The sequence below is a fragment of the Vulpes lagopus genome, chromosome 12, assembly GCF_018345385.1.
Source record: "Vulpes lagopus strain Blue_001 chromosome 12, ASM1834538v1, whole genome shotgun sequence".
NCBI classification, from domain to species: domain Eukaryota; kingdom Metazoa; phylum Chordata; class Mammalia; order Carnivora; family Canidae; genus Vulpes; species Vulpes lagopus.
In genome coordinates, this window is record NC_054835.1 from 19,288,719 (window position 1) to 19,309,858 (window position 21,140).

General features: G+C 53.3%; 1 protein-coding gene across 1 annotated transcript; it reads right to left on the reverse strand.

Annotated features, from left to right (window-relative positions):
• Positions 1-88: 88 nt before the first annotated feature.
• On the reverse strand, positions 89-21,071 carry LGALS9 (galectin 9). The gene is made up of 12 exons (XM_041725885.1): positions 20,970-21,071; positions 16,286-16,377; positions 8,919-9,120; positions 7,547-7,657; positions 6,128-6,223; positions 4,477-4,512; positions 3,901-3,951; positions 3,265-3,306; positions 2,730-2,818; positions 2,439-2,601; positions 739-885; positions 89-255 (listed from the first exon to the last, which is right to left on the reverse strand). Exons 1-11 carry the CDS (start codon positions 21,006-21,008, stop codon positions 739-741), a joined length of 1,068 nt encoding a protein of 355 aa, XP_041581819.1. The 5' UTR covers positions 21,009-21,071; the 3' UTR covers positions 89-255.
• Positions 21,072-21,140: the final 69 nt, after the last annotated feature.

Below are 21,140 nucleotides of genomic sequence, written 5' to 3' on the forward strand. Positions count from 1 at the left end.
GGTCAGGACCCACACCATCAAAGCAAGTTCATGCTCTTTCCTCCCAATGCCCTCGCCCAGAACCTCCCCAATTCCAGAGACTCCAAAATGTCTTAAACACATTTAATAGCTGCAAAGATCCATGTGGATGTGCCAACAAGCATTTGTCTTTCTTTGAAAGACTGGGCAAGAGAAGCGCCCCCTGCTGAGAAAGGTCCTGGTGGTGGAGACCAGTGGAGAATCGGGGTATCTTTCCTGGAGCAGGTAGGGTTGGACCTGGGTGGAAGGAAAGGTTGAAGGTAGGAGACTGCCTCCCTTGTGGAATGAACAGCTGGTGGCTTGAGGCCAAGATGGAGTTAACTGGGGGGAGATGTGACTGAGCAGCAGATGGGGTGGAGGACTGGGCTGGGAGCTTGGGAAGGCCCAGGACTCTCCCTTTCTGCCAAGGGGATCGAACGTAGGGCTTAGCCTGCAGAGACCACCCTCCTCTCCCCAGGGGGTAGGATTTAGGCAGCTGGAGCCCCAGGTGCTGCCCTGCCCGAGGAAGGCAGCCCCACCAGGTGCCTCCTCCCCTCCAGCCTGGCTACAGCGGGAAGCAGAGCCAGACAAGGACACCATCTCTCCAGAAAAGCCCCAAGTCCTTCAGCAGGCTGGGAAGGACTGAGGCAGGGGCAGGGGGACAGGGAACATGAAGGTGATGAGCAGATCCAGACAGCAGCATGCCCCAGCCGTGTCATCCCCAGGGCCGCGGAGCCCCACCTATGTCTGCACGTGGGTCAGTTGGACGTCGCCCGCCACTTCCATGTTGTTGATGGCCGGCAGGTTCTTCAGGCGGTGGTAGTACTCAAACAGGTGCTGACCATCCACAGCTACCTTGAAGCAGTGGCCCTCACACATGATCCACACCTGGGCAGAGGCCACATCATTCGCACTCCCCTCGGAAAGTTCTCAGACCTAGACGCAGGCTCGCATCTCCCTCTGCCTACCTGCCTTCCTCAAACATTTAAGCAGGTCTCACGCCTGCCTTCAGGCCCACTGGGGGAGACACACTTCCCTCCACGCGTCACCTGTGCTGTTATATACCCCATCCGGCACGCCTTGCCCACGTGGGTAACTCTGCTCGCCCTTCAGCCTCGCCCTCCCAGCAAGTCTCCCCTGCCTTCCCCGCACCTCGAGCCCTCCTGGTCGGGTGTCCCCCACCCCACCCCCATTCTGCCACTGACTCCGAGCCTCTAGGGGCAAGAACACCGGCCTGGGCCACCTCTGTCCTCAGTGGCCGGCACACAGCAATGCCTCACACCTGCACAGCTGCAGTGCAGCCTCCTGACTTGTCCTTCCCGCCCCCCTCATTCTCCAGGAGGCAACAGCCACATGTTAAAACATCACGACAGCTGACACTTGTGGCACACTTACTGTGCCCCGGCCACTGTCCCAAGCCTGTCACAGACATTATTTCATTTCATCCTTCTACCTCTATGAGACTGATACTCTCATTAGCCCCATTTTTCCTTTAGATGAGAAAACTGAGGCACAGAGCAGTTAAGTCACTCGCCCCAAGTCACACAGCTATCTGTGGATCAAAGTATGCTCCTCTCTGGCTTGAAACACACTGACTTACTGCACTGAAATTCAGACGTCTTTCCATGGCTCTCCAGGCCCTACATTAATCACTGTCAATGCTGGGTGAGGAGCATCAGGGCATATCTAGATATACGGACGTTCAGGCAGGAGTGCAGCCAAACATTGCTTTTTCTTTCTGAAGCTCCTCAGGTGATTTGCATGTGTAGTCGAGGTCACGAACACCTACTCTGTGTGATCAGGCCTCTAGCCACACCACCCACACCTGTCCTACGTACAAGCCCCTCACCTCCCTATCCCTAGACAGGCCCTGGCCATGACTGGTTTTGCAATGATAGCTGCCCATCAGGAATGACCCCCACCTTAGGCTTTTGCAAGGTGGGATGCTTCTGTCCATGAGGTCTTGGCTTACATTGTGGCCTCCTCTGAGAGCTGTCCATCTAAGGCGGGGTGTCCCCTGCCCCAGAGCTTACTTGATCTCGTTATTTATTCTGTTTTGCTTTCTGCACAGACCTATTATTTCCAGTGATCTGTTCATGATTGTTGAATGAATGAGTGAATAAATGAATGACAGCTCATGGTTGGGTCCCACCTGGTACCTATGGACTATAGGGCCTCAGGCCAGTAACCTGCACTGGTGAATCTGCCCCATTTGCAAGCAGGAGGTACCACCAGCCACCTTATGTGGGACAGTACGGGCACAACAAGAATAGCTGCTGAATAGAAGATTCCTGAATATGTGGGGCACTTTCTCTCCGGGGCCCAGCCCTCACCCCATAGGTGTCAGCTCTCATGTGATTCGAGGGGCCCCCATACGCCCTCCGCTCCCTTATTCTGTTAGCCTCTGGAGCCCCTCTGAGCTCTAGGCTGCAGCCCCTTACCGAGAAGCTCTGGCCTTGGACAAAAGGCATTTTTCGGGGCAGGCTTCGCTCCTCAGACCCCCAAGAGTTGTTGATCTGCGTGTTGCGGACCACGGTGTTCTCATTGAAGCGGGGGTTCAGGTGGAAGGCAATGTCATTCCCAGAGCGCAGGTTGATGTGGAACCTGGGGGTGGACAGCTCAAGTGGACCTCCTCTGCCCCCTGAGCCCTGAGCCCCTACCTGCCCCCACAACCTGCCCAGATCCAGAGGGATGACCAGGGGGACCTTGGGTTCCTGAGAGCCCTGGCTTACCTCTTGGCACCGGGCAGGATGGTGCCTGACACGATGATGCTCTTGGAGGGGTACAACCCACCCGGGATGGAGGTGAAGAAAGGCATCGGCTGTTGTGGGGAAAGGGACAGGTCAGCTGCGGGGGGAGGGAGCTTTGTGCCAATTACTGTGAATTTGGACTGTCAACTAAGTTTGACAGCCATACCTGTGAATAATATATTTTCAAGAAAGAATTCCATGATGTCATTACTTGGTTCAGGAAATGCCAAAGGAAAACTTTCCAGCATTCCTCAAAGTCACAGGCTTCAACTGTCATGAAAAGAACTTCAGCCGGACACAAAAGGATACTTGGGTCAAGAAGGGAAGGCCCTCTAAGATGCTTATGTCGAAGGGACAGTTTTAAAGGTGACAACTCCTTTCAACAGCCTTTTAATTCATTTGGATGTTTCCAGAACTTCAGCTTACAGAAGGACTGCCCTCATGTTGTAAGCCACCCATCACCTCCCACTCTGCCTGACACAGACAAGGCCTCCGCCCTCTCCAAGAAACCACTTACATAGGTTGGGGTGGGGTACGCCATAGGTGGGATGATAGGATTCTGTTGAAAGATACCAGAAGTTCAGTTTGGGAATGCACACTCACACAGCCCCCCACCTGCTAGCAGGGGTGCCCTAGCACGTGGCCCTTGGCTTCTCCCTTTCACCTTCCTTCCCAAGTCAGTCTTGGTGGGACTTCTTACCATGTTCTCTGACCTCATCATGGCACCTGCCTGCCCCTCAACCCTTCTACTGGCAGTTTGGCCTCCCATCTGATTCATGCTGGCAGCAGAAGCAGCAGCAGAAGCCTGTGACCAGCAGTGACATCCCGGGGCTTTGTCCCCAGGATGCAGGGCTTCACTCACATCCAGATGCTAGGACCACTGCGCTCCCCTTTCGGTGATGGAAGGACCAGTTTTCTTGCTGGTCCCTAGGGGACCTGCTTCTTAGGCCACTGGGTAAATCCACCCTGATCCAGAATCTCCATTGTCCCAAGGGGAATTTTTCTCACATGGCTCTTGAGCAGAAGGCCCAACCCCAAATACCCCCATCCTCTTTGCTACTCTGCTTTCTTCCTGCCTCTGAGACTAGAGTTCAGTCCTTGGTGAAGAGGAAGCGTGGTCAGGCTGTGATTTGACCAGAGCTTTCAGACTTACAGGGAACGGCTGTCCAGGGGTGGTCTGCACAGTGTGGATGACTGTTTGAGTCTACAAGAAAGAAACCCAGATTTGAATGGGCTCTCACCAGCATGAAGACCACCACCTGCCACCAGAGGGCACCACTTAACAGACAGCCTATGAGGTGAATCCACCTGGAGCCCCTAACCAGCCCAACCGCCCCCCGCCAGGCCCCCAGAATTGGCAAGTAGAAGTGTTTCTTCTCTCAAGGGGATGAGGTGGGGGCAAAGGTTTCTTCTACTTGGAGAAGAAATAGGCTGCACTTGTGGCCTGTGGCCCATCTTTCTTCTCAGGGGACTTTGTCTAGCGCAGCCTCACTTTCCAGGAGGAATAAGTAAATGTGGGGCCTCGGGCCCCGTGGCTGCTCATGGAAAGGTGGGGCCTTGAGCAGAAAGGTGGCAATTCAGGTTGTTCCCCAATTCATGAGGGCCAACCACTCCCCCCACCCCCCACCCCCACACACAGTGGGAGAGGCCCGGTGCCTGCCCTGCCTCCTCCTTCTAACACGTGGGAGAAGCAAAATGAGAGGGATCCCAGGAGAACTGAGAAACTTACGATGGGAGCTGAGTTGCTCTGCCAAACGCCTGGAGACTGACCGGGATGAGAAAAGCAAAACGGTAGTTAATGTTGCTGTTATATTCCGGGGGCGATGCTGGCAGAAACCGTGGTAAAAAAGGCCTCCCCAGACTCATGCTCGCCTACTTCCTGCCCCCCATCAAGCTTTCCAGAGCCAGTAGCCCCAGACTCTCCCCCCCAATCCATCTCAGGTACGCTCTGGTTGGGGGGGGGGCACAGGAGCGAGGACGTGTCATTGGCTCCTCCAGAGGGAGAGACCACAGCCTCCCTCAGCTCCCAGAGGCCAAACCATGAAATGCGGTGCTGAATCTTATTGTCAGGTGAAGCCCTCAGTGAAGGCCCACTGCCCCAGGCTCTGGCTCCAGCACTTCCACCGGGGAGGCACCCTCAGCTCCTGTTTCACTAGTGAGGCTGCGACGCTCAGAGAGGCCAATCCACTTGCCCAAGCCCCTCCAGGTACAAGTGATAGGATCCCAAATGCTACCCAGTTCTGGTTGATCATATCTGCCACACCCTGTCCTCTCCAGGCCAGAACCAAAGTGGACTGCCCTGCAAAGACTCCCCGAAGCTTGCCCAGCCCTGAAGTCATCTCGGCAGGAAGCACATGCCCTCTTGGGACCTCGATGGACTATGGAAAGCTGGGTAGAGAGGCACCCCTTCCTATAGCCCCCCACCGCTCCAGTAGCCACAGGAAGGGCTGGGCCCTGCTTCCTTTATTGTTCTAACCCTCTCCCCCTGCAGACTATCCTTGCCCTGGCCAGTCTCCCATTCTGCTGGCTGTGCACGCCACACCCCACATTCCTGGAGTCCCTGCTGCTTGCTCAGGCACTGTGCAAAGTGGGGGGATACAGATGAACAAGCCACAATCCCAGCCCACAACGGGCTTGTGGGTGTGGGGGAGGAGGGGCCGGAGTGACAGAGACAGACATGTAAGCACAGTTACAACAGGATGTGGTAGCTGGCATAGCACGGATATGGACGAAGTCCACCGGGTCACCGGGGAGCACCCGATGATGTTCCAAGCACCAAAGATGCTCCAAAAGAGTGACATTTAAGCAGAACATTGAAGGGCTGGTTAAGGTCAGCTGGGGAGGGGTGGCGCAGAATGCTGTCAGCACTGGGATTGCAGGTGCCAAAAGTATGGTAGCCCAAGAAAGCCTCAAGTGAGGGAGTGTGGCCAGGAGGTGGGCTGGGGCAGGACTGGGGGGCTGGGCAGGGTTCTGCACATCCTGCTGGGGAATCCAGGCTTTACTAGAAGACCTTGGATGGAGCCTTTAAGATGTTTAAGCAGGGAGAGGATGCAATCAGATTTGGATGTACAAGGGTCAGGGTCTCAGTGGGTGGGGTGGGTGGGGAACTAGACCAATGGTCTTTGTAGTCAGGGGTCAGATGGCCTAGCCTGAGGAAGGCAGTGGTGTGCGGATGGAGAGGCATGGGAGCACCACAGGGGTAAGGAGGGGAAGAGAGAGCCAAGGCCAACCCCCAGGTCCTCAGCTCGGCCCAGGTGGTGTGGTGCAGACAGGGCAGCTATGGGTGGGCATGATGGGGCCTGCCTGCTGGAACCAGCCTCTTGGACCCTCTGTCCTTCCTGCTGAGTGCTCAGCCTCCAAGGCCTCCACATCAAACTCACTTTTGGCTTTCGCCCCTTGGGCCTGGGTGGGAAACAGGCAGTCTGGGGGAACTGCATCGTGGAGAAGGCAGGCTGGGTAATGGTAACTCGGGTGTTCTGTTAAAACAAAAGGCACCACAGCGTGAAGAGAAACATTAGTGGAGCTAGAGGGCAGGCGCCTGGGCCAGAGGGAGGAAGCCTGGCAGGAAGGGGAGGGGAGGGCACTCAGGATCACACGGAGGGCCAGAGGCAGGGATTAGGCTCCAGCGAGGGACAGCTGGCCACGAGCTCTCTCCCCACACCCCTACTCCCCTCCATCTCTCTCTCCTTCCCTGCTCTCTCCCCCCAGTAGGGAGGGAATATGAGAGATTAGGACAAAACAGAAAGGAGCTTGCATCTGTTGCAGACCTACTGTGTGCTTTTCTCATCTCAGTGAGCACAGACTGAAAGTGGTGACAGCAGCTCCACCCAGCCTCCTACAGGCCTGTGGGAACATAGGTCCAGTGTCTCCCATCCTCTTGGTTTTCAAAATGGCCAGAAATCCAGATTTCCATGTGATACCACCTGACTTTTTCTTTTTAAATTGTGGTAAATAAGATTTCCCATCTCGGGGGATCCCTGGGTGGCTCAGCAGTTAAGCGGCTGCCTTCAGCCCGGGGCATGATCCTGGAGACCCGGGATGGAGTCCCACATGGGGCTCCCTGCATGGAGCCTGCTTCTCCCTCTGCCTGTGTCTCTGCCTCTCTCTCTCTCCCTCTGTCTCTCATGAATAAATAAATAAAATCTTTTTAAAAATTTCCAATCTCAACCAATTTAAAGTGTACGGCTCAGTGGCATTAAGTACATTCCTATGATGGTGTAGCTGGTACCACCAGCCATCTCCAGAATGCAGAAACTTCTTCTCCTGACCTTTTATTTTATTTTTTTTTTCTCCTGACCTTTTAGATGCTGGCAACACATTCAAAAACGTTAAAACACAGAGAAGATCAAATAGAGCCTGGCGTGGGCCCATACAGGCCGTTTTGTGACCTCTGACATATATTGCCACTGGGGCAGCAGTGACTATGCCCCTTCCACAGATGGGCGAACTGAGGCTGGGGGAGGCAAAGTCGCTTGTCTCAGATCCTGCAGTGGATGACAACATGCAGACTTGAGCTAGATTCCGTTAGATTCCCAAATTCTTTCTGGATCCACATGGCCTCCTGACCGTGGTAGAAGTAGAAAATGAGAGAGGAGTGGCCTGGGAGTCTGAGAGACTGAGGCGAGTGTTCTGGACAAAGACAGGAACACAGAAGGACAAGACAGGGGAGCTGGATGGGTATCCCCAGAATCACCTGGGTAGGAGATTGGCTGTTATCATCAGGCCCACCCAACAGGAAGTATAGCTAGATGGGGCCCCACACTCGGCCTCTGAGACAAGTGCCAAGTGGACAATCTGACCTGGAAGCTAATGTAGGACAGCTGCACAGCCCCAGTGATGGAGAGGGTGTCCACACAGTGGAAGGGCACGCGATGTGAATACTGCATAAAATGGCTCCCGTTCACCATCACCTGCCAAGACAAATGCATATTCCAGAAGAGGGGTCTCAGGCCAAGGCAGAAGATCTGTGTCCCTGCTCCCAGGAATTAAGACCTATGTCTGGTTTTCACATCTGTCCCCTGGGAGGTCAGGGGCACCAGCCTTCAGAGCTTACATGGAACATGGCCTTACAACAACAAGATCCAAAGTGTATCTGAACCTAGTCTCTAATTGGCTCTTCTTGACTTTTTGGGTTCTTATGGTTGTTTATTGCAGTCAGTTTCTCTTTCTAATCTGAGCTTCCCTGAGGTTTTATTTAAATATGCATAAACATGTTCATAGGGAGCAGAGGAGAGGCAACCCTGGGTTGTACATTGAGTGGGAGGCACATCCACCCCCACATGGAGGACAGACACGGGGATACTCCCCCCCCCCACCTGTCTCCCAAGCCCAGATACACCACTCTGTTTACCAGTGCAATGCACAACAAAACTAAGCCATCCCTAGAACCTGGATAAAGCCTGAACAATATAGGGGCACCTGGGTGGTTCAGTCAATTTAGTGGCTCAGGTCATGATCTGAGGGTCCTAGGATCAAGCCCCACATCGGGCTCCCTGCTCAGCGGGAAGTCTGCCTCTCTCTCTCTCCCCAGCTTGTGTTCTCTCTCTCTCAATCAATTGAATGAATGAATGAATGAATGAATGAATGAATAAATAAATAAATAAATCTATCTAAGAGAAAGAAGAAAAGGCTGCAACAACATTACTGAAAAACAAGTGTTATCCTGGACCTGCAGTGGAGGAATGGCTACAGCAAAGGAATAGGATTAACTAGAACTTTAAAGATCTGTAGGGCCAAAAAGCACCATGGTGATGTATCTAGTTCTTATTTCCTGAGTAAAAGAAGTGATATGTGTGCCTGTAGATGCAGGGGAAGGTGTGTGAGGAGACTGTAACCCCAGAAGCACCCCTACAAGGGGAAGGTGCTGCTGGGTAATGGCACTGCACGTGTGATTACTTAAAAGCTCCCGTGCTTTATAGGAGGCACCTGGGTGGCGCAGTTGGTTGAGAGTCCAACTCTTGATTTTGGCCCAGGTCACGGTCTCAGGGTCGTAGGATCAAGCCCTGCATCAGGCTCTTATGCTCAGTAGAGTCAACTTGAGATTCTCTCTCCCCCTCTCCCTCTGCTTGCACTCTCTCAATACATACATACGTATAATCTTTTAAAAAAAGTGAAGGCTCACATGCGATGGGGCTGGGAGGTAGACAGCAGGAAGGGGGGGTCACTGCTCACCTTGAAATCGCAGCTGTTCACCATGAAGCAGAGCTCAAATGGATTCCCCATCTGGAAGGGCATATGCATCTTCCTCTCCTCTGACCCCCAGGATCCTTTCTGCTTCGTGTTACAGACCACATATCCACCCTCCTCAAAGCGAGGGTTGAAGTGGAAGGCGATGTCACTGTCGCTGTGGCCACTATGAAAGTTCACAGCAAACCTAGCAGAGGGAAAGCAGACAGCCTTCTTTCTGTAGCCTGGTTTATCGCCCGCAGAGGGGGCAGCCTTGTGCCTTTGAGCCTTTGACTTGGGATTGTGTCAGTCTGTAGACCTGGACCTGCGTGCAACTTGTATGGCAGGTTTGGGCCTGTCCTTGGTTGGTTACTATCCTTCCTAGTCACCTAATTTGTACTTCCTGTGTTTTTGTGCAGTGATTGCAATTTGCCCTTACAGTGTGATTTTCCAAAAATACATAGGAAATGGGTAGAGAAAAATGTTGACACTAGCAACAAGAAGCATAGGGCTTGAACACGGATTCAGATTTATATCAGAGACGGAAGTCAAGAAATGTGCCCAGAAGCAAGTGACTTTCATGCCAAGTTGATACTTGGAGGCCATTCTCCATCAGCTCAATTGCAAAAGAAGAAAACAAATTTAAAGAATGTGTGAAATTGGGCACAAGGGTGGCTCTGTTGGTTAAGCGTCCGCCTTCGGCTCAGGTCATGGTCCCAGGGTCCTGGGATGGAGCCCCACATCGGGCTCCCTGCTCAGTAGGGAGTCTGCTTCTCCCTCTACCTTTCCCCCATTTGTGATCTCTCTCTCAAATAAATAAATAATATCTTTTTCTTAAAATGGGGGAAGAAGAAGGAGAACATGTGAAATTGATGAAATATACCTACAAAGGTAGTTACTAATAGAGAAACATCGATTAAACAGTAGCTCCAGGCATAAGAGATTTCCATATGTCTGTCTGTCTCTCAATGGAGGTTGGCTTGTGTCTCACGCATGATGTGTGGGGAGGTGGCCCTGAAGTCAGCAGGCAGGCCTGGACCCAGATCAGACCCCAGCTCTGCACTGTTTGTCATTTGTGATCATCCTGAACCATACTACTCTCAGGTCACCATACCCTGGGAGCTGAGTGACTTCTTTTCTCTGGGGATGCTGAGTGAGGCGGTGTTCAGGAGGCCCCCAACCAAGTAAACGCCCGTTCCTATCTCTCCTCAGAGGAAGCCCCCTCACCATCAAAACCACCTTTGGGTATAGCCATGGCTCTAAGGTGAGGAATTAAAACAAAGAACTTTGCAAAGAGCCTGGCTCACAAAAGGGGCACAATAAACGTTTGCTGGTCCTAAAACAAGTTCCAGTCTGAGGTTCTCCTCCCAGGCACCTCTGTCTTACCCCAACCTTCCCTGAACCTCATTTGCCACCTGCTTCTCGGGGTCACTCTGGTCTCCCCAGCTACCGCCCAGTGCTCTCCTGTCATCCACAGCCCCCACAGCGTCAAGCCCAAGGGTGGGCCTTAGGAGACATTCTATTAAATTCCTGCAGAGCCTGCTTGATTTCTTGCTAGAGGACGTGAGTTCTGGATATTGTTCTCAACACCAGGTAGCTCCGAGCCAGCAGGCCCCACAGGAAACTGCCATGGCCCTGAACCCAGCCAGCCCTCCTTCTGAGAAAGGAGGCTGCCAGGGACTCTGGAAGCAGCAGGTCTAAGCCTGTATTCTTCTGGAAATGGAGAATATTGTTTCTGAAGTGTCCCTGGGTGGGCAGCCCGGGTGGCTCAGTGGTTTAGCGCCTCCTTCAGCCCAGGGCCTCATCCTGGAGACCGGGGATCGAGTCCCATGTCAGGCTCCCTGCATGGAGCCTGCTTCTCCCTCTGCCTGTGTCTCTGCCCCTCTCTCTCTCTGTGTGTCTCTCATGAATAAATAGATCTTAAAAAAAGAAAGAAATGTCTCTGGGTGTATTTTTCCCTCCAGCTTAAAAAAATCCTGTCTTAGGGGCACCTGGGTAGCTCAGCAGTTGAGCATCTGCCTTCAGCTCAGGTCGTGATCCCAGGGTCCTGGGATCGAGTCCTGCATTGGGCTCCCCATGGGGAGCCTGCTTCTCCCCCTGCCTGTGTCTCCACCTCTCTCTCTGTGTCTCTCATGAATAAATAAATAAAATCATAAAAAAGAAAAAAAAACAAATCCCCACCTTAGAAAATCCCTGCCCCCAGGGAAGGATGAGGGCAGGAGCTTTGGCGGGGGGGGGGGGGGGGTGTCTCTGTTGGACAGGATGGGAGTAGAAAGCCATCCTGGTGCTGGAGGAGAGAGAGGCAGGGGGAGAAAGGGGCATTCAGATGCCGAGGCCCCCAAGTCCCCTGCTGGTAAGGAGTAGGGAACTCTTGGCCTTGCTCCCCTCAGAGTCTCCTGGGGGCCCTGAGGTCTCTCAGAGAAGACCCATGGTCTGCATGGCCATATCCACCCAGCAGGGAAAGCCAAGGTGGAGGAAGTTGTCTAGAATCGAGGTGCCCAGCTGGGCCTGGGAGTGGTATGAAGGGATCCAGGAGGTCCCAGACCCCTGGGAGGTGATGAAAGAGAGGACCAAGAGAAGGGCTTCCAAGAGAGGACCACGTGTCCTCTGTGTATCCCCCAGGTACACAGACCCCATGCAAACTGGGCAAGAGCCCCACTGCCTCATGCCACCTGGACGCTGCAGTCGTTACAGTGACTGCATGAGCTTCAGAGGGGCCTCCAGCCTCTGCAGAGATGGCAAGCTCCTCCCTGTTCCCTGGTGATGCTCCCTTGAAAAGGAGGAGGGGGAAAGAGCACGAGAGGGGTGTTTGTATTTTGAACCAACTTAGCATTTCCCTGAAAAGATCTTGAAACAGAGACCAAAATGCACTTGATAACAAGTTTAAAATAAATCTAGATCAGCCAAATGAGGGTTCTGGGCAGTTATGGGAAATGAAGGAAGTGATACCGGGCCGGGCACAGGCAGCTCAGGGGGTGTTGGGTGAAACAACCTGAGCTGATGGCCGCCACGGTTTGCTAAGGGCAGAGTCTGGAGGAAAGAAACAGTTCCAGGTACCTGGTTCCATTGCAGTAAAGAATGGTCCCACTGATTGTGATTTTAAGTCCGTCCTGGAGACCCCCCTGGATTTTCCCGGAGAAGGGGACACCCTGCAAGGAGAAAATGCAGGTCAGTCAGTGGGCCTGCCTCCTCCTGCTTGTTCATCAGCACTTGCTAGCACGGCCTGGGTGTGTCAGGCCCGTGCAAGGGCGTCTCAGCCTCACAGATCTTCCAGGCCTATGAGGAAGCAGACTTGAGTCCAGGTAGCTCCACAGACATTCTGCAATTGTTCCGGGGAGACTCTGGGGCTCTGAGAGTTGTGATGGGGCACTGGCCTCCCTTGAGCATCTGAGAGGAAATGACAGTTTCTAAGAGGAAGAAGTAGCATGTCCACAGCCCAGAGATGGGAAGAAGCCAGGGTAGTGATGGGGGCTGTGGGACCCCAGGCCAAACTCCTAGCAAAAGCCCCAGGGCCCTGGCTGGAGACTTGTAATGCCCAAGGGACCAAAGAGACCACCAATGTGTTCTAGAGGATAAACCTTCCGCTCGTGACAAGGCCAGGAAGAAGGCATCCTCCCCTGCTCCTGCCCACCCCACCCCCGGGACTATGGTGACCACGACTTTGCCCTCCCAGCCACCTCAGGTAGCACCTCAGTCCCAGGATCGAGTCCCACATCGGGCTCCCTGCATGGATCCTGCTTCTCCCTCTGCCTGCATCTCTGCCTGCCTCTCTCTCTGTGTCTCTCATGAATAAATAAATAAATTCTTTTAAAAAAAAAACTTTAAAAAAATGGATTTGATGTAGCCTCCACAAAAAAAAAGAAGAGGAAGAAGGAAATTCTTTGAGAACTGATATGAAATGATGTCATTTGTATGTAAAAAATGGGTGGGGGAGGCTATAAACATGCATTTAACTTACTATAGATGAAATATGTGTGGATGGATTCAAAGACACTGGCAACCCTGGTTGACTCCAAGGAGGAATGGGGGGCTGACTCCACAGCCCCAGACATCCACATTCCAATCCCCAGACTTTGTGGATGCTGTATGTCACCTTACAAGGCGAAGGGGACTTTACAGGCGTGATTAAGTAAAGGATCCTGAGAGGGGGAGGTTATCCTGGATTATCTGGGTGGGCCTCCAGGTCCTCGGAGAGGGAAGCAGGAGAACAGAGTCAGTAAGTAGGACATGTGACAACAGAGGCAGGAAGCTGCTGGCTGTAAAGATGGCAGAAGGGACCCCCAGCCAAGGTAAGCCAGCTGTCTCTGGAAGCTAGAAAAAGCAAGCAAGGCGAGATCTTCCTTTGAAGCTTTATTGATACTTCTAAATTTCTGACCCCCAGAAGTGTAAGAAAGCAAATTTGTGTTGTTCTAACTCTGGCGGGACAAGGCTGTGGTGCAATTTGGGCACGTGAGGGGGGGGGGGGGCACGCACATGCACAACTGCACACTTCTATGAGAAAGAGAGAACTTTTGGATTTAAGGTCCCACAGACATGGGTTCGCCCCCCTCACCACCACCACCAGTTCCTTGTGCTAACAGCTCTCCTACTGGGCAAGTCACTTGACCTGTCTGCACCCAGGTCCCTTCTCAGAACAATAGCACTGCCTGACAGTGTTCTTTAGAGGATTAGATGAGAGCCCCAGTGGTGTCCAGGCCTTTGACAATGGCAACTGTTTGCATCAGGATGAATTAATCCCTCTACTCCTGGCTGTGCCTGGAGCCTGAGGACTTCTTCCTCCCTTCCGGCCAGGCTCTACAGGTGTGAGGGTGGGCAGCCTCCATCTGGAAGCCCCGTGTCACCAGAGGACCCAGCTGGCAGAGGGGGCTCACCAGCAGGAGGCAGCAGGAGACTTTTAGCCAAAGGATGCTGCCCCCCCCTCCAAGAGGTTCTGCGGCCCTTTTGGTGACTTAACCTGCCCCTATTACCTCATTACCCAGTATTAGTGCACTTTTACAGAGGAAACTGAGGCACAGAAGGTTTGGTAGTTTGCCCAAAGCCACTTACCTGGTCAGCAAAAGCATGGGGTTGAAACTCTAGCACTCGTGCCCCATAGGCTGCTTCTCAGGATGAAGCACAGAAATCCTCTCCTGGCTCACCAAACGCTTCCCCAGACCAAACATTAAGTCTTGTTCTAATTGTGGTTCCAGATTCTGTCCTGGACCTCTGATAAGGCTGACCAGGTGAGGCGGGTGGCTGACCGTGGGCAAGGTCAGCCATGAGGCTGACCATGGGCAAGGAATGGGGGCCAGACTCCCCAGGCAGCCTGGCCGTGTGACCTTCCCACCCCACTTTGGAGGAAGCAAGGTTCCCACAGCTGGATGTCACTGGGCTGTTTGGGAGCGGGTGCCCATGAGGGTGGGCAGGTGTTCCCGAGCCTGGGGCGGGGTGGTGGTGGCTGCAACCATCTTATTTCTTGTCTGGACTCCAAGGCCCCGTTTTAGCTCACTGTTGCCCATAGGAGGATTTTCCTTCTGATTTGAACATCTCAGATGCAAGGATCGGAAAGTAAAAACTAGTCAGCAGAATAATTAAATGTCAGGGCCTGGGAGGATCTTGGGGATTCTCTGTCTGATGGGGAAGGAACCCAAGGAACCATGTTTTTGTTTTTGTTTTTGTTTTTTTAATTGGCATTTTATTTATTTTTTAAAGATTTTATTTATTCATGAGAGACACAGAGAGAGAGAGAGAGGCAGAGACACAGGCAGGGGGAGAAGCAGACTCCATGCAAGGATGGGAAGGAACCCAAGGTGACATGTTTGTTTGTTTTTTTTAATTGGCATTTTATATTATTTTATTTTTATTTTTTTAAAGATTTTATTTATTCATGAGAGACACAGAGAGAGAGAGAGAGAGAGAGAGGCAGAGACACAGGCAGAGGGAGAAGCAGGCTCCATGCAAGGAGCCCGATATGGGACTTGATCCCAGGTCCCCAGGACCACACCCCGGGCTGCAGGTGGCGCTAAACCGCTGCGCCACCAGGGCTGCCCAGGTGACATGTTTTGATCCTGAGAGTGCCATGGAAGGCCAATCACTAGGGCCTGATCGGGCTTCCTCCAGAGACCCGCCCCCACTAGCAGTGCCAGAAAAGAGGCCAAGCAGGCCCCCTGCTGTGGTGGGTTCCAGTGTGGAGCCTAGCAGCTTCCCTGCTTCAGTGGCTGCTGCCCACCCCATGCCCATCCCCCCATCCCCACCCCCCACCCCCCAAAGGGCGCTGTCAGCCCTTTGGCCCAGGCCCCTTGGGAAGCTCAGAGGGGCTCTGCTACAGGGCAGGGCCCAGGACACTAGCTTCCTAGGCCTGGGGCTGCTGCTTGGGTGCCTTCTGTTATCACTGCCCTCTTGGCCAGCACCTCCCTCTTCTGGGGATAAGACAAAGCACTTCCCTTATCAGCCACTTATCATCTGGGCACAGTGACCAAATAAAAAAATAAAAAAAAGAAAAAAAAACAAATCCCCACCTTAGAAAATCCCTGCCCCCAGGGAAGGATGAGGGCAGGAGCTTTGGCGGGGGGGGGGGGGGGGTGTCTCTGTTGGACAGGATGGGAGTAGAAAGCCATCCTGGTGCTGGAGGAGAGAGAGGCAGGGGGAGAAAGGGGCATTCAGATGCCGAGGCCCCCAAGTCCCCTGCTGGTAAGGAGTAGGGAACTCTTGGCCTTGCTCCCCTCAGAGTCTCCTGGGGGCCCTGAGGTCTCTCAGAGAAGACCCATGGTCTGCATGGCCATATCCACCCAGCAGGGAAAGCCAAGGTGGAGGAAGTTGTCTAGAATCGAGGTGCCCAGCTGGGCCTGGGAGTGGTATGAAGGGATCCAGGAGGTCCCAGACCCCTGGGAGGTGATGAAAGAGAGGACCAAGAGAAGGGCTTCCAAGAGAGGACCACGTGTCCTCTGTGTATCCCCCAGGTACACAGACCCCATGCAAACTGGGCAAGAGCCCCACTGCCTCATGCCACCTGGACGCTGCAGTCGTTACAGTGACTGCATGAGCTTCAGAGGGGCCTCCAGCCTCTGCAGAGATGGCAAGCTCCTCCCTGTTCCCTGGTGATGCTCCCTTGAAAAGGAGGAGGGGGAAAGAGCACGAGAGGGGTGTTTGTATTTTGAACCAACTTAGCATTTCCCTGAAAAGATCTTGAAACAGAGACCAAAATGCACTTGATAACAAGTTTAAAATAAATCTAGATCAGCCAAATGAGGGTTCTGGGCAGTTATGGGAAATGAAGGAAGTGATACCGGGCCGGGCACAGGCAGCTCAGGGGGTGTTGGGTGAAACAACCTGAGCTGATGGCCGCCACGGTTTGCTAAGGGCAGAGTCTGGAGGAAAGAAACAGTTCCAGGTACCTGGTTCCATTGCAGTAAAGAATGGTCCCACTGATTGTGATTTTAAGTCCGTCCTGGAGACCCCCCTGGATTTTCCCGGAGAAGGGGACACCCTGCAAGGAGAAAATGCAGGTCAGTCAGTGGGCCTGCCTCCTCCTGCTTGTTCATCAGCACTTGCTAGCACGGCCTGGGTGTGTCAGGCCCGTGCAAGGGCGTCTCAGCCTCACAGATCTTCCAGGCCTATGAGGAAGCAGACTTGAGTCCAGGTAGCTCCACAGACATTCTGCAATTGTTCCGGGGAGACTCTGGGGCTCTGAGAGTTGTGATGGGGCACTGGCCTCCCTTGAGCATCTGAGAGGAAATGACAGTTTCTAAGAGGAAGAAGTAGCATGTCCACAGCCCAGAGATGGGAAGAAGCCAGGGTAGTGATGGGGGCTGTGGGACCCCAGGCCAAACTCCTAGCAAAAGCCCCAGGGCCCTGGCTGGAGACTTGTAATGCCCAAGGGACCAAAGAGACCACCAATGTGTTCTAGAGGATAAACCTTCCGCTCGTGACAAGGCCAGGAAGAAGGCATCCTCCCCTGCTCCTGCCCACCCCACCCCCGGGACTATGGTGACCACGACTTTGCCCTCCCAGCCACCTCAGGTAGCACCTCAGTCCCAGGATCGAGTCCCACATCGGGCTCCCTGCATGGATCCTGCTTCTCCCTCTGCCTGCATCTCTGCCTGCCTCTCTCTCTGTGTCTCTCATGAATAAATAAATAAATTCTTTTAAAAAAAAAACTTTAAAAAAATGGATTTGATGTAGCCTCCACAAAAAAAAAGAAGAGGAAGAAGGAAATTCTTTGAGAACTGATATGAAATGATGTCATTTGTATGTAAAAAATGGGTGGGGGAGGCTATAAACATGCATTTAACTTACTATAGATGAAATATGTGTGGATGGATTCAAAGACACTGGCAACCCTGGTTGACTCCAAGGAGGAATGGGGGGCTGACTCCACAGCCCCAGACATCCACATTCCAATCCCCAGACTTTGTGGATGCTGTATGTCACCTTACAAGGCGAAGGGGACTTTACAGGCGTGATTAAGTAAAGGATCCTGAGAGGGGGAGGTTATCCTGGATTATCTGGGTGGGCCTCCAGGTCCTCGGAGAGGGAAGCAGGAGAACAGAGTCAGTAAGTAGGACATGTGACAACAGAGGCAGGAAGCTGCTGGCTGTAAAGATGGCAGAAGGGACCCCCAGCCAAGGTAAGCCAGCTGTCTCTGGAAGCTAGAAAAAGCAAGCAAGGCGAGATCTTCCTTTGAAGCTTTATTGATACTTCTAAATTTCTGACCCCCAGAAGTGTAAGAAAGCAAATTTGTGTTGTTCTAACTCTGGCGGGACAAGGCTGTGGTGCAATTTGGGCACGTGAGGGGGGGGGGGGCACGCACATGCACAACTGCACACTTCTATGAGAAAGAGAGAACTTTTGGATTTAAGGTCCCACAGACATGGGTTCGCCCCCCTCACCACCACCACCAGTTCCTTGTGCTAACAGCTCTCCTACTGGGCAAGTCACTTGACCTGTCTGCACCCAGGTCCCTTCTCAGAACAATAGCACTGCCTGACAGTGTTCTTTAGAGGATTAGATGAGAGCCCCAGTGGTGTCCAGGCCTTTGACAATGGCAACTGTTTGCATCAGGATGAATTAATCCCTCTACTCCTGGCTGTGCCTGGAGCCTGAGGACTTCTTCCTCCCTTCCGGCCAGGCTCTACAGGTGTGAGGGTGGGCAGCCTCCATCTGGAAGCCCCGTGTCACCAGAGGACCCAGCTGGCAGAGGGGGCTCACCAGCAGGAGGCAGCAGGAGACTTTTAGCCAAAGGATGCTGCCCCCCCCTCCAAGAGGTTCTGCGGCCCTTTTGGTGACTTAACCTGCCCCTATTACCTCATTACCCAGTATTAGTGCACTTTTACAGAGGAAACTGAGGCACAGAAGGTTTGGTAGTTTGCCCAAAGCCACTTACCTGGTCAGCAAAAGCATGGGGTTGAAACTCTAGCACTCGTGCCCCATAGGCTGCTTCTCAGGATGAAGCACAGAAATCCTCTCCTGGCTCACCAAACGCTTCCCCAGACCAAACATTAAGTCTTGTTCTAATTGTGGTTCCAGATTCTGTCCTGGACCTCTGATAAGGCTGACCAGGTGAGGCGGGTGGCTGACCGTGGGCAAGGTCAGCCATGAGGCTGACCATGGGCAAGGAATGGGGGCCAGACTCCCCAGGCAGCCTGGCCGTGTGACCTTCCCACCCCACTTTGGAGGAAGCAAGGTTCCCACAGCTGGATGTCACTGGGCTGTTTGGGAGCGGGTGCCCATGAGGGTGGGCAGGTGTTCCCGAGCCTGGGGCGGGGTGGTGGTGGCTGCAACCATCTTATTTCTTGTCTGGACTCCAAGGCCCCGTTTTAGCTCACTGTTGCCCATAGGAGGATTTTCCTTCTGATTTGAACATCTCAGATGCAAGGATCGGAAAGTAAAAACTAGTCAGCAGAATAATTAAATGTCAGGGCCTGGGAGGATCTTGGGGATTCTCTGTCTGATGGGGAAGGAACCCAAGGAACCATGTTTTTGTTTTTGTTTTTGTTTTTTTTAATTGGCATTTTATTTATTTTTTAAAGATTTTATTTATTCATGAGAGACACAGAGAGAGAGAGAGAGGCAGAGACACAGGCAGGGGGAGAAGCAGACTCCATGCAAGGATGGGAAGGAACCCAAGGTGACATGTTTGTTTGTTTTTTTTAATTGGCATTTTATATTATTTTATTTTTATTTTTTTAAAGATTTTATTTATTCATGAGAGACACAGAGAGAGAGAGAGAGAGAGAGAGGCAGAGACACAGGCAGAGGGAGAAGCAGGCTCCATGCAAGGAGCCCGATATGGGACTTGATCCCAGGTCCCCAGGACCACACCCCGGGCTGCAGGTGGCGCTAAACCGCTGCGCCACCAGGGCTGCCCAGGTGACATGTTTTGATCCTGAGAGTGCCATGGAAGGCCAATCACTAGGGCCTGATCGGGCTTCCTCCAGAGACCCGCCCCCACTAGCAGTGCCAGAAAAGAGGCCAAGCAGGCCCCCTGCTGTGGTGGGTTCCAGTGTGGAGCCTAGCAGCTTCCCTGCTTCAGTGGCTGCTGCCCACCCCATGCCCATCCCCCCATCCCCACCCCCCACCCCCCAAAGGGCGCTGTCAGCCCTTTGGCCCAGGCCCCTTGGGAAGCTCAGAGGGGCTCTGCTACAGGGCAGGGCCCAGGACACTAGCTTCCTAGGCCTGGGGCTGCTGCTTGGGTGCCTTCTGTTATCACTGCCCTCTTGGCCAGCACCTCCCTCTTCTGGGGATAAGACAAAGCACTTCCCTTATCAGCCACTTATCATCTGGGCACAGTGACCTTAACTTCTCTGAGTCTCAATTTTCCGTGTATTATGTGGGGCTAATAAGGCTCACAGGGTTTATTTTATTTTATTTTTAAGATTTTATTTATTTATTCATAGACACACAGAGAGAGAGGCAGAGACACAGGGAGAGGGAGAAGCAGGCTCCATGCAGGGAGCCCGATGTGGGACTCCATCCCGGGTCTCCAGGATCATGCCCCGGGCTGAAGGTGACACTAAACCGCTGCGCCACCAGGGCTGCCCAGCTCACAGGGTTTAAACAAGATCTGTGCAGACAGAACCTACACGCATGTGGCCAAAGGTACAAAAGGCAGCCCTGGGACGCCTGGGTGGCTCAGCGGTTGAGCATCTGCCTTGGGATCAGGCCGGCTCAGGGCCTGATCCTGGAGTCCTGGAATCAGTCCCCTATTGGGCTCCCTACAGGGAGCCTACTTCTCCCTCTGCCTGTGTCTCTGCCTCTCTCTCTGTGTGTCTCTGTGTGTCTCTCATGAATAAATAAATAAAATCTTAAACAACAACAACAAAAACCAAAAGGCAGCCCTTTGAGCCACACGCTGCAGGAACAGCCCACTTCCTTCTCACTCCTGAGATGGCCCCTCTACAGACTCCCTTGGCCTGCCTCTGCCTTAGCTTACCTCTCAGGGAGCAGAAACCTCCTCAGGTCTTCCCTGCTGCCTCCAGACTCCTAATAATACAAAACACTTCCCAAGGACCCCCAGTGTGCCAGGCACTGTTCAAACACTCGAGACATGCTGCCTCTCAAATCCTTACTTAACCCTAGGAGGTGAGCTTGAGGATGATCCCCCTCTTACAGATGTGGAAATTGAGGCCCAGAGAGGTCAAAGTAACTTGCCGGAGGCCACCCAGCTATTCAATGGCTGGACCCAGTCTCCAAAGTAAGCTCACTAAACTGCCACGCTGGGCTGTTGGCCTCCCTCAGGAACCCTGTTTATTTCCCTGTTCGTACAAGCTGTCACTCTCCCAGTTAATGTTCATGCCTGTCTCCCACTCCCCACTTCCCCTCACCAAGGACAGGCTCCCAGGGGAGCTTGGTAAGCATTAGTCAAAGGCACAACCCCTGGTGATCACCGGCCCACCAGCCCTGGGAAGCAGGGGAGACCGGCTTGGGGTTGTGTCAGGATTGCCTCACTTAACTTTGCCCATCTTGTGCCCTCTTTGGGACGTCTGCCCTCTTCACCTGCTGCCACCCCAGAGTTACCTCTCTGGGGACCCAGTGCATCCTGGGGCCCGCACCACCCCTGCCCGCAGCCCCGGAACTCACCGGGCTCAGGTAGGGAGGCTGGGAGCTGCTGAAGGCCATCTTCACACCACCTCTGTGGCCACCAATGCTCTTCACACCAGCCAGCCGGTCCTCTGCTCTGGGAGGAGTTATTACCGGGGAAATAGAAACCAAAGCAAATTGGCAGTGACCCAAGGAGGAGGAGCCAGGGGC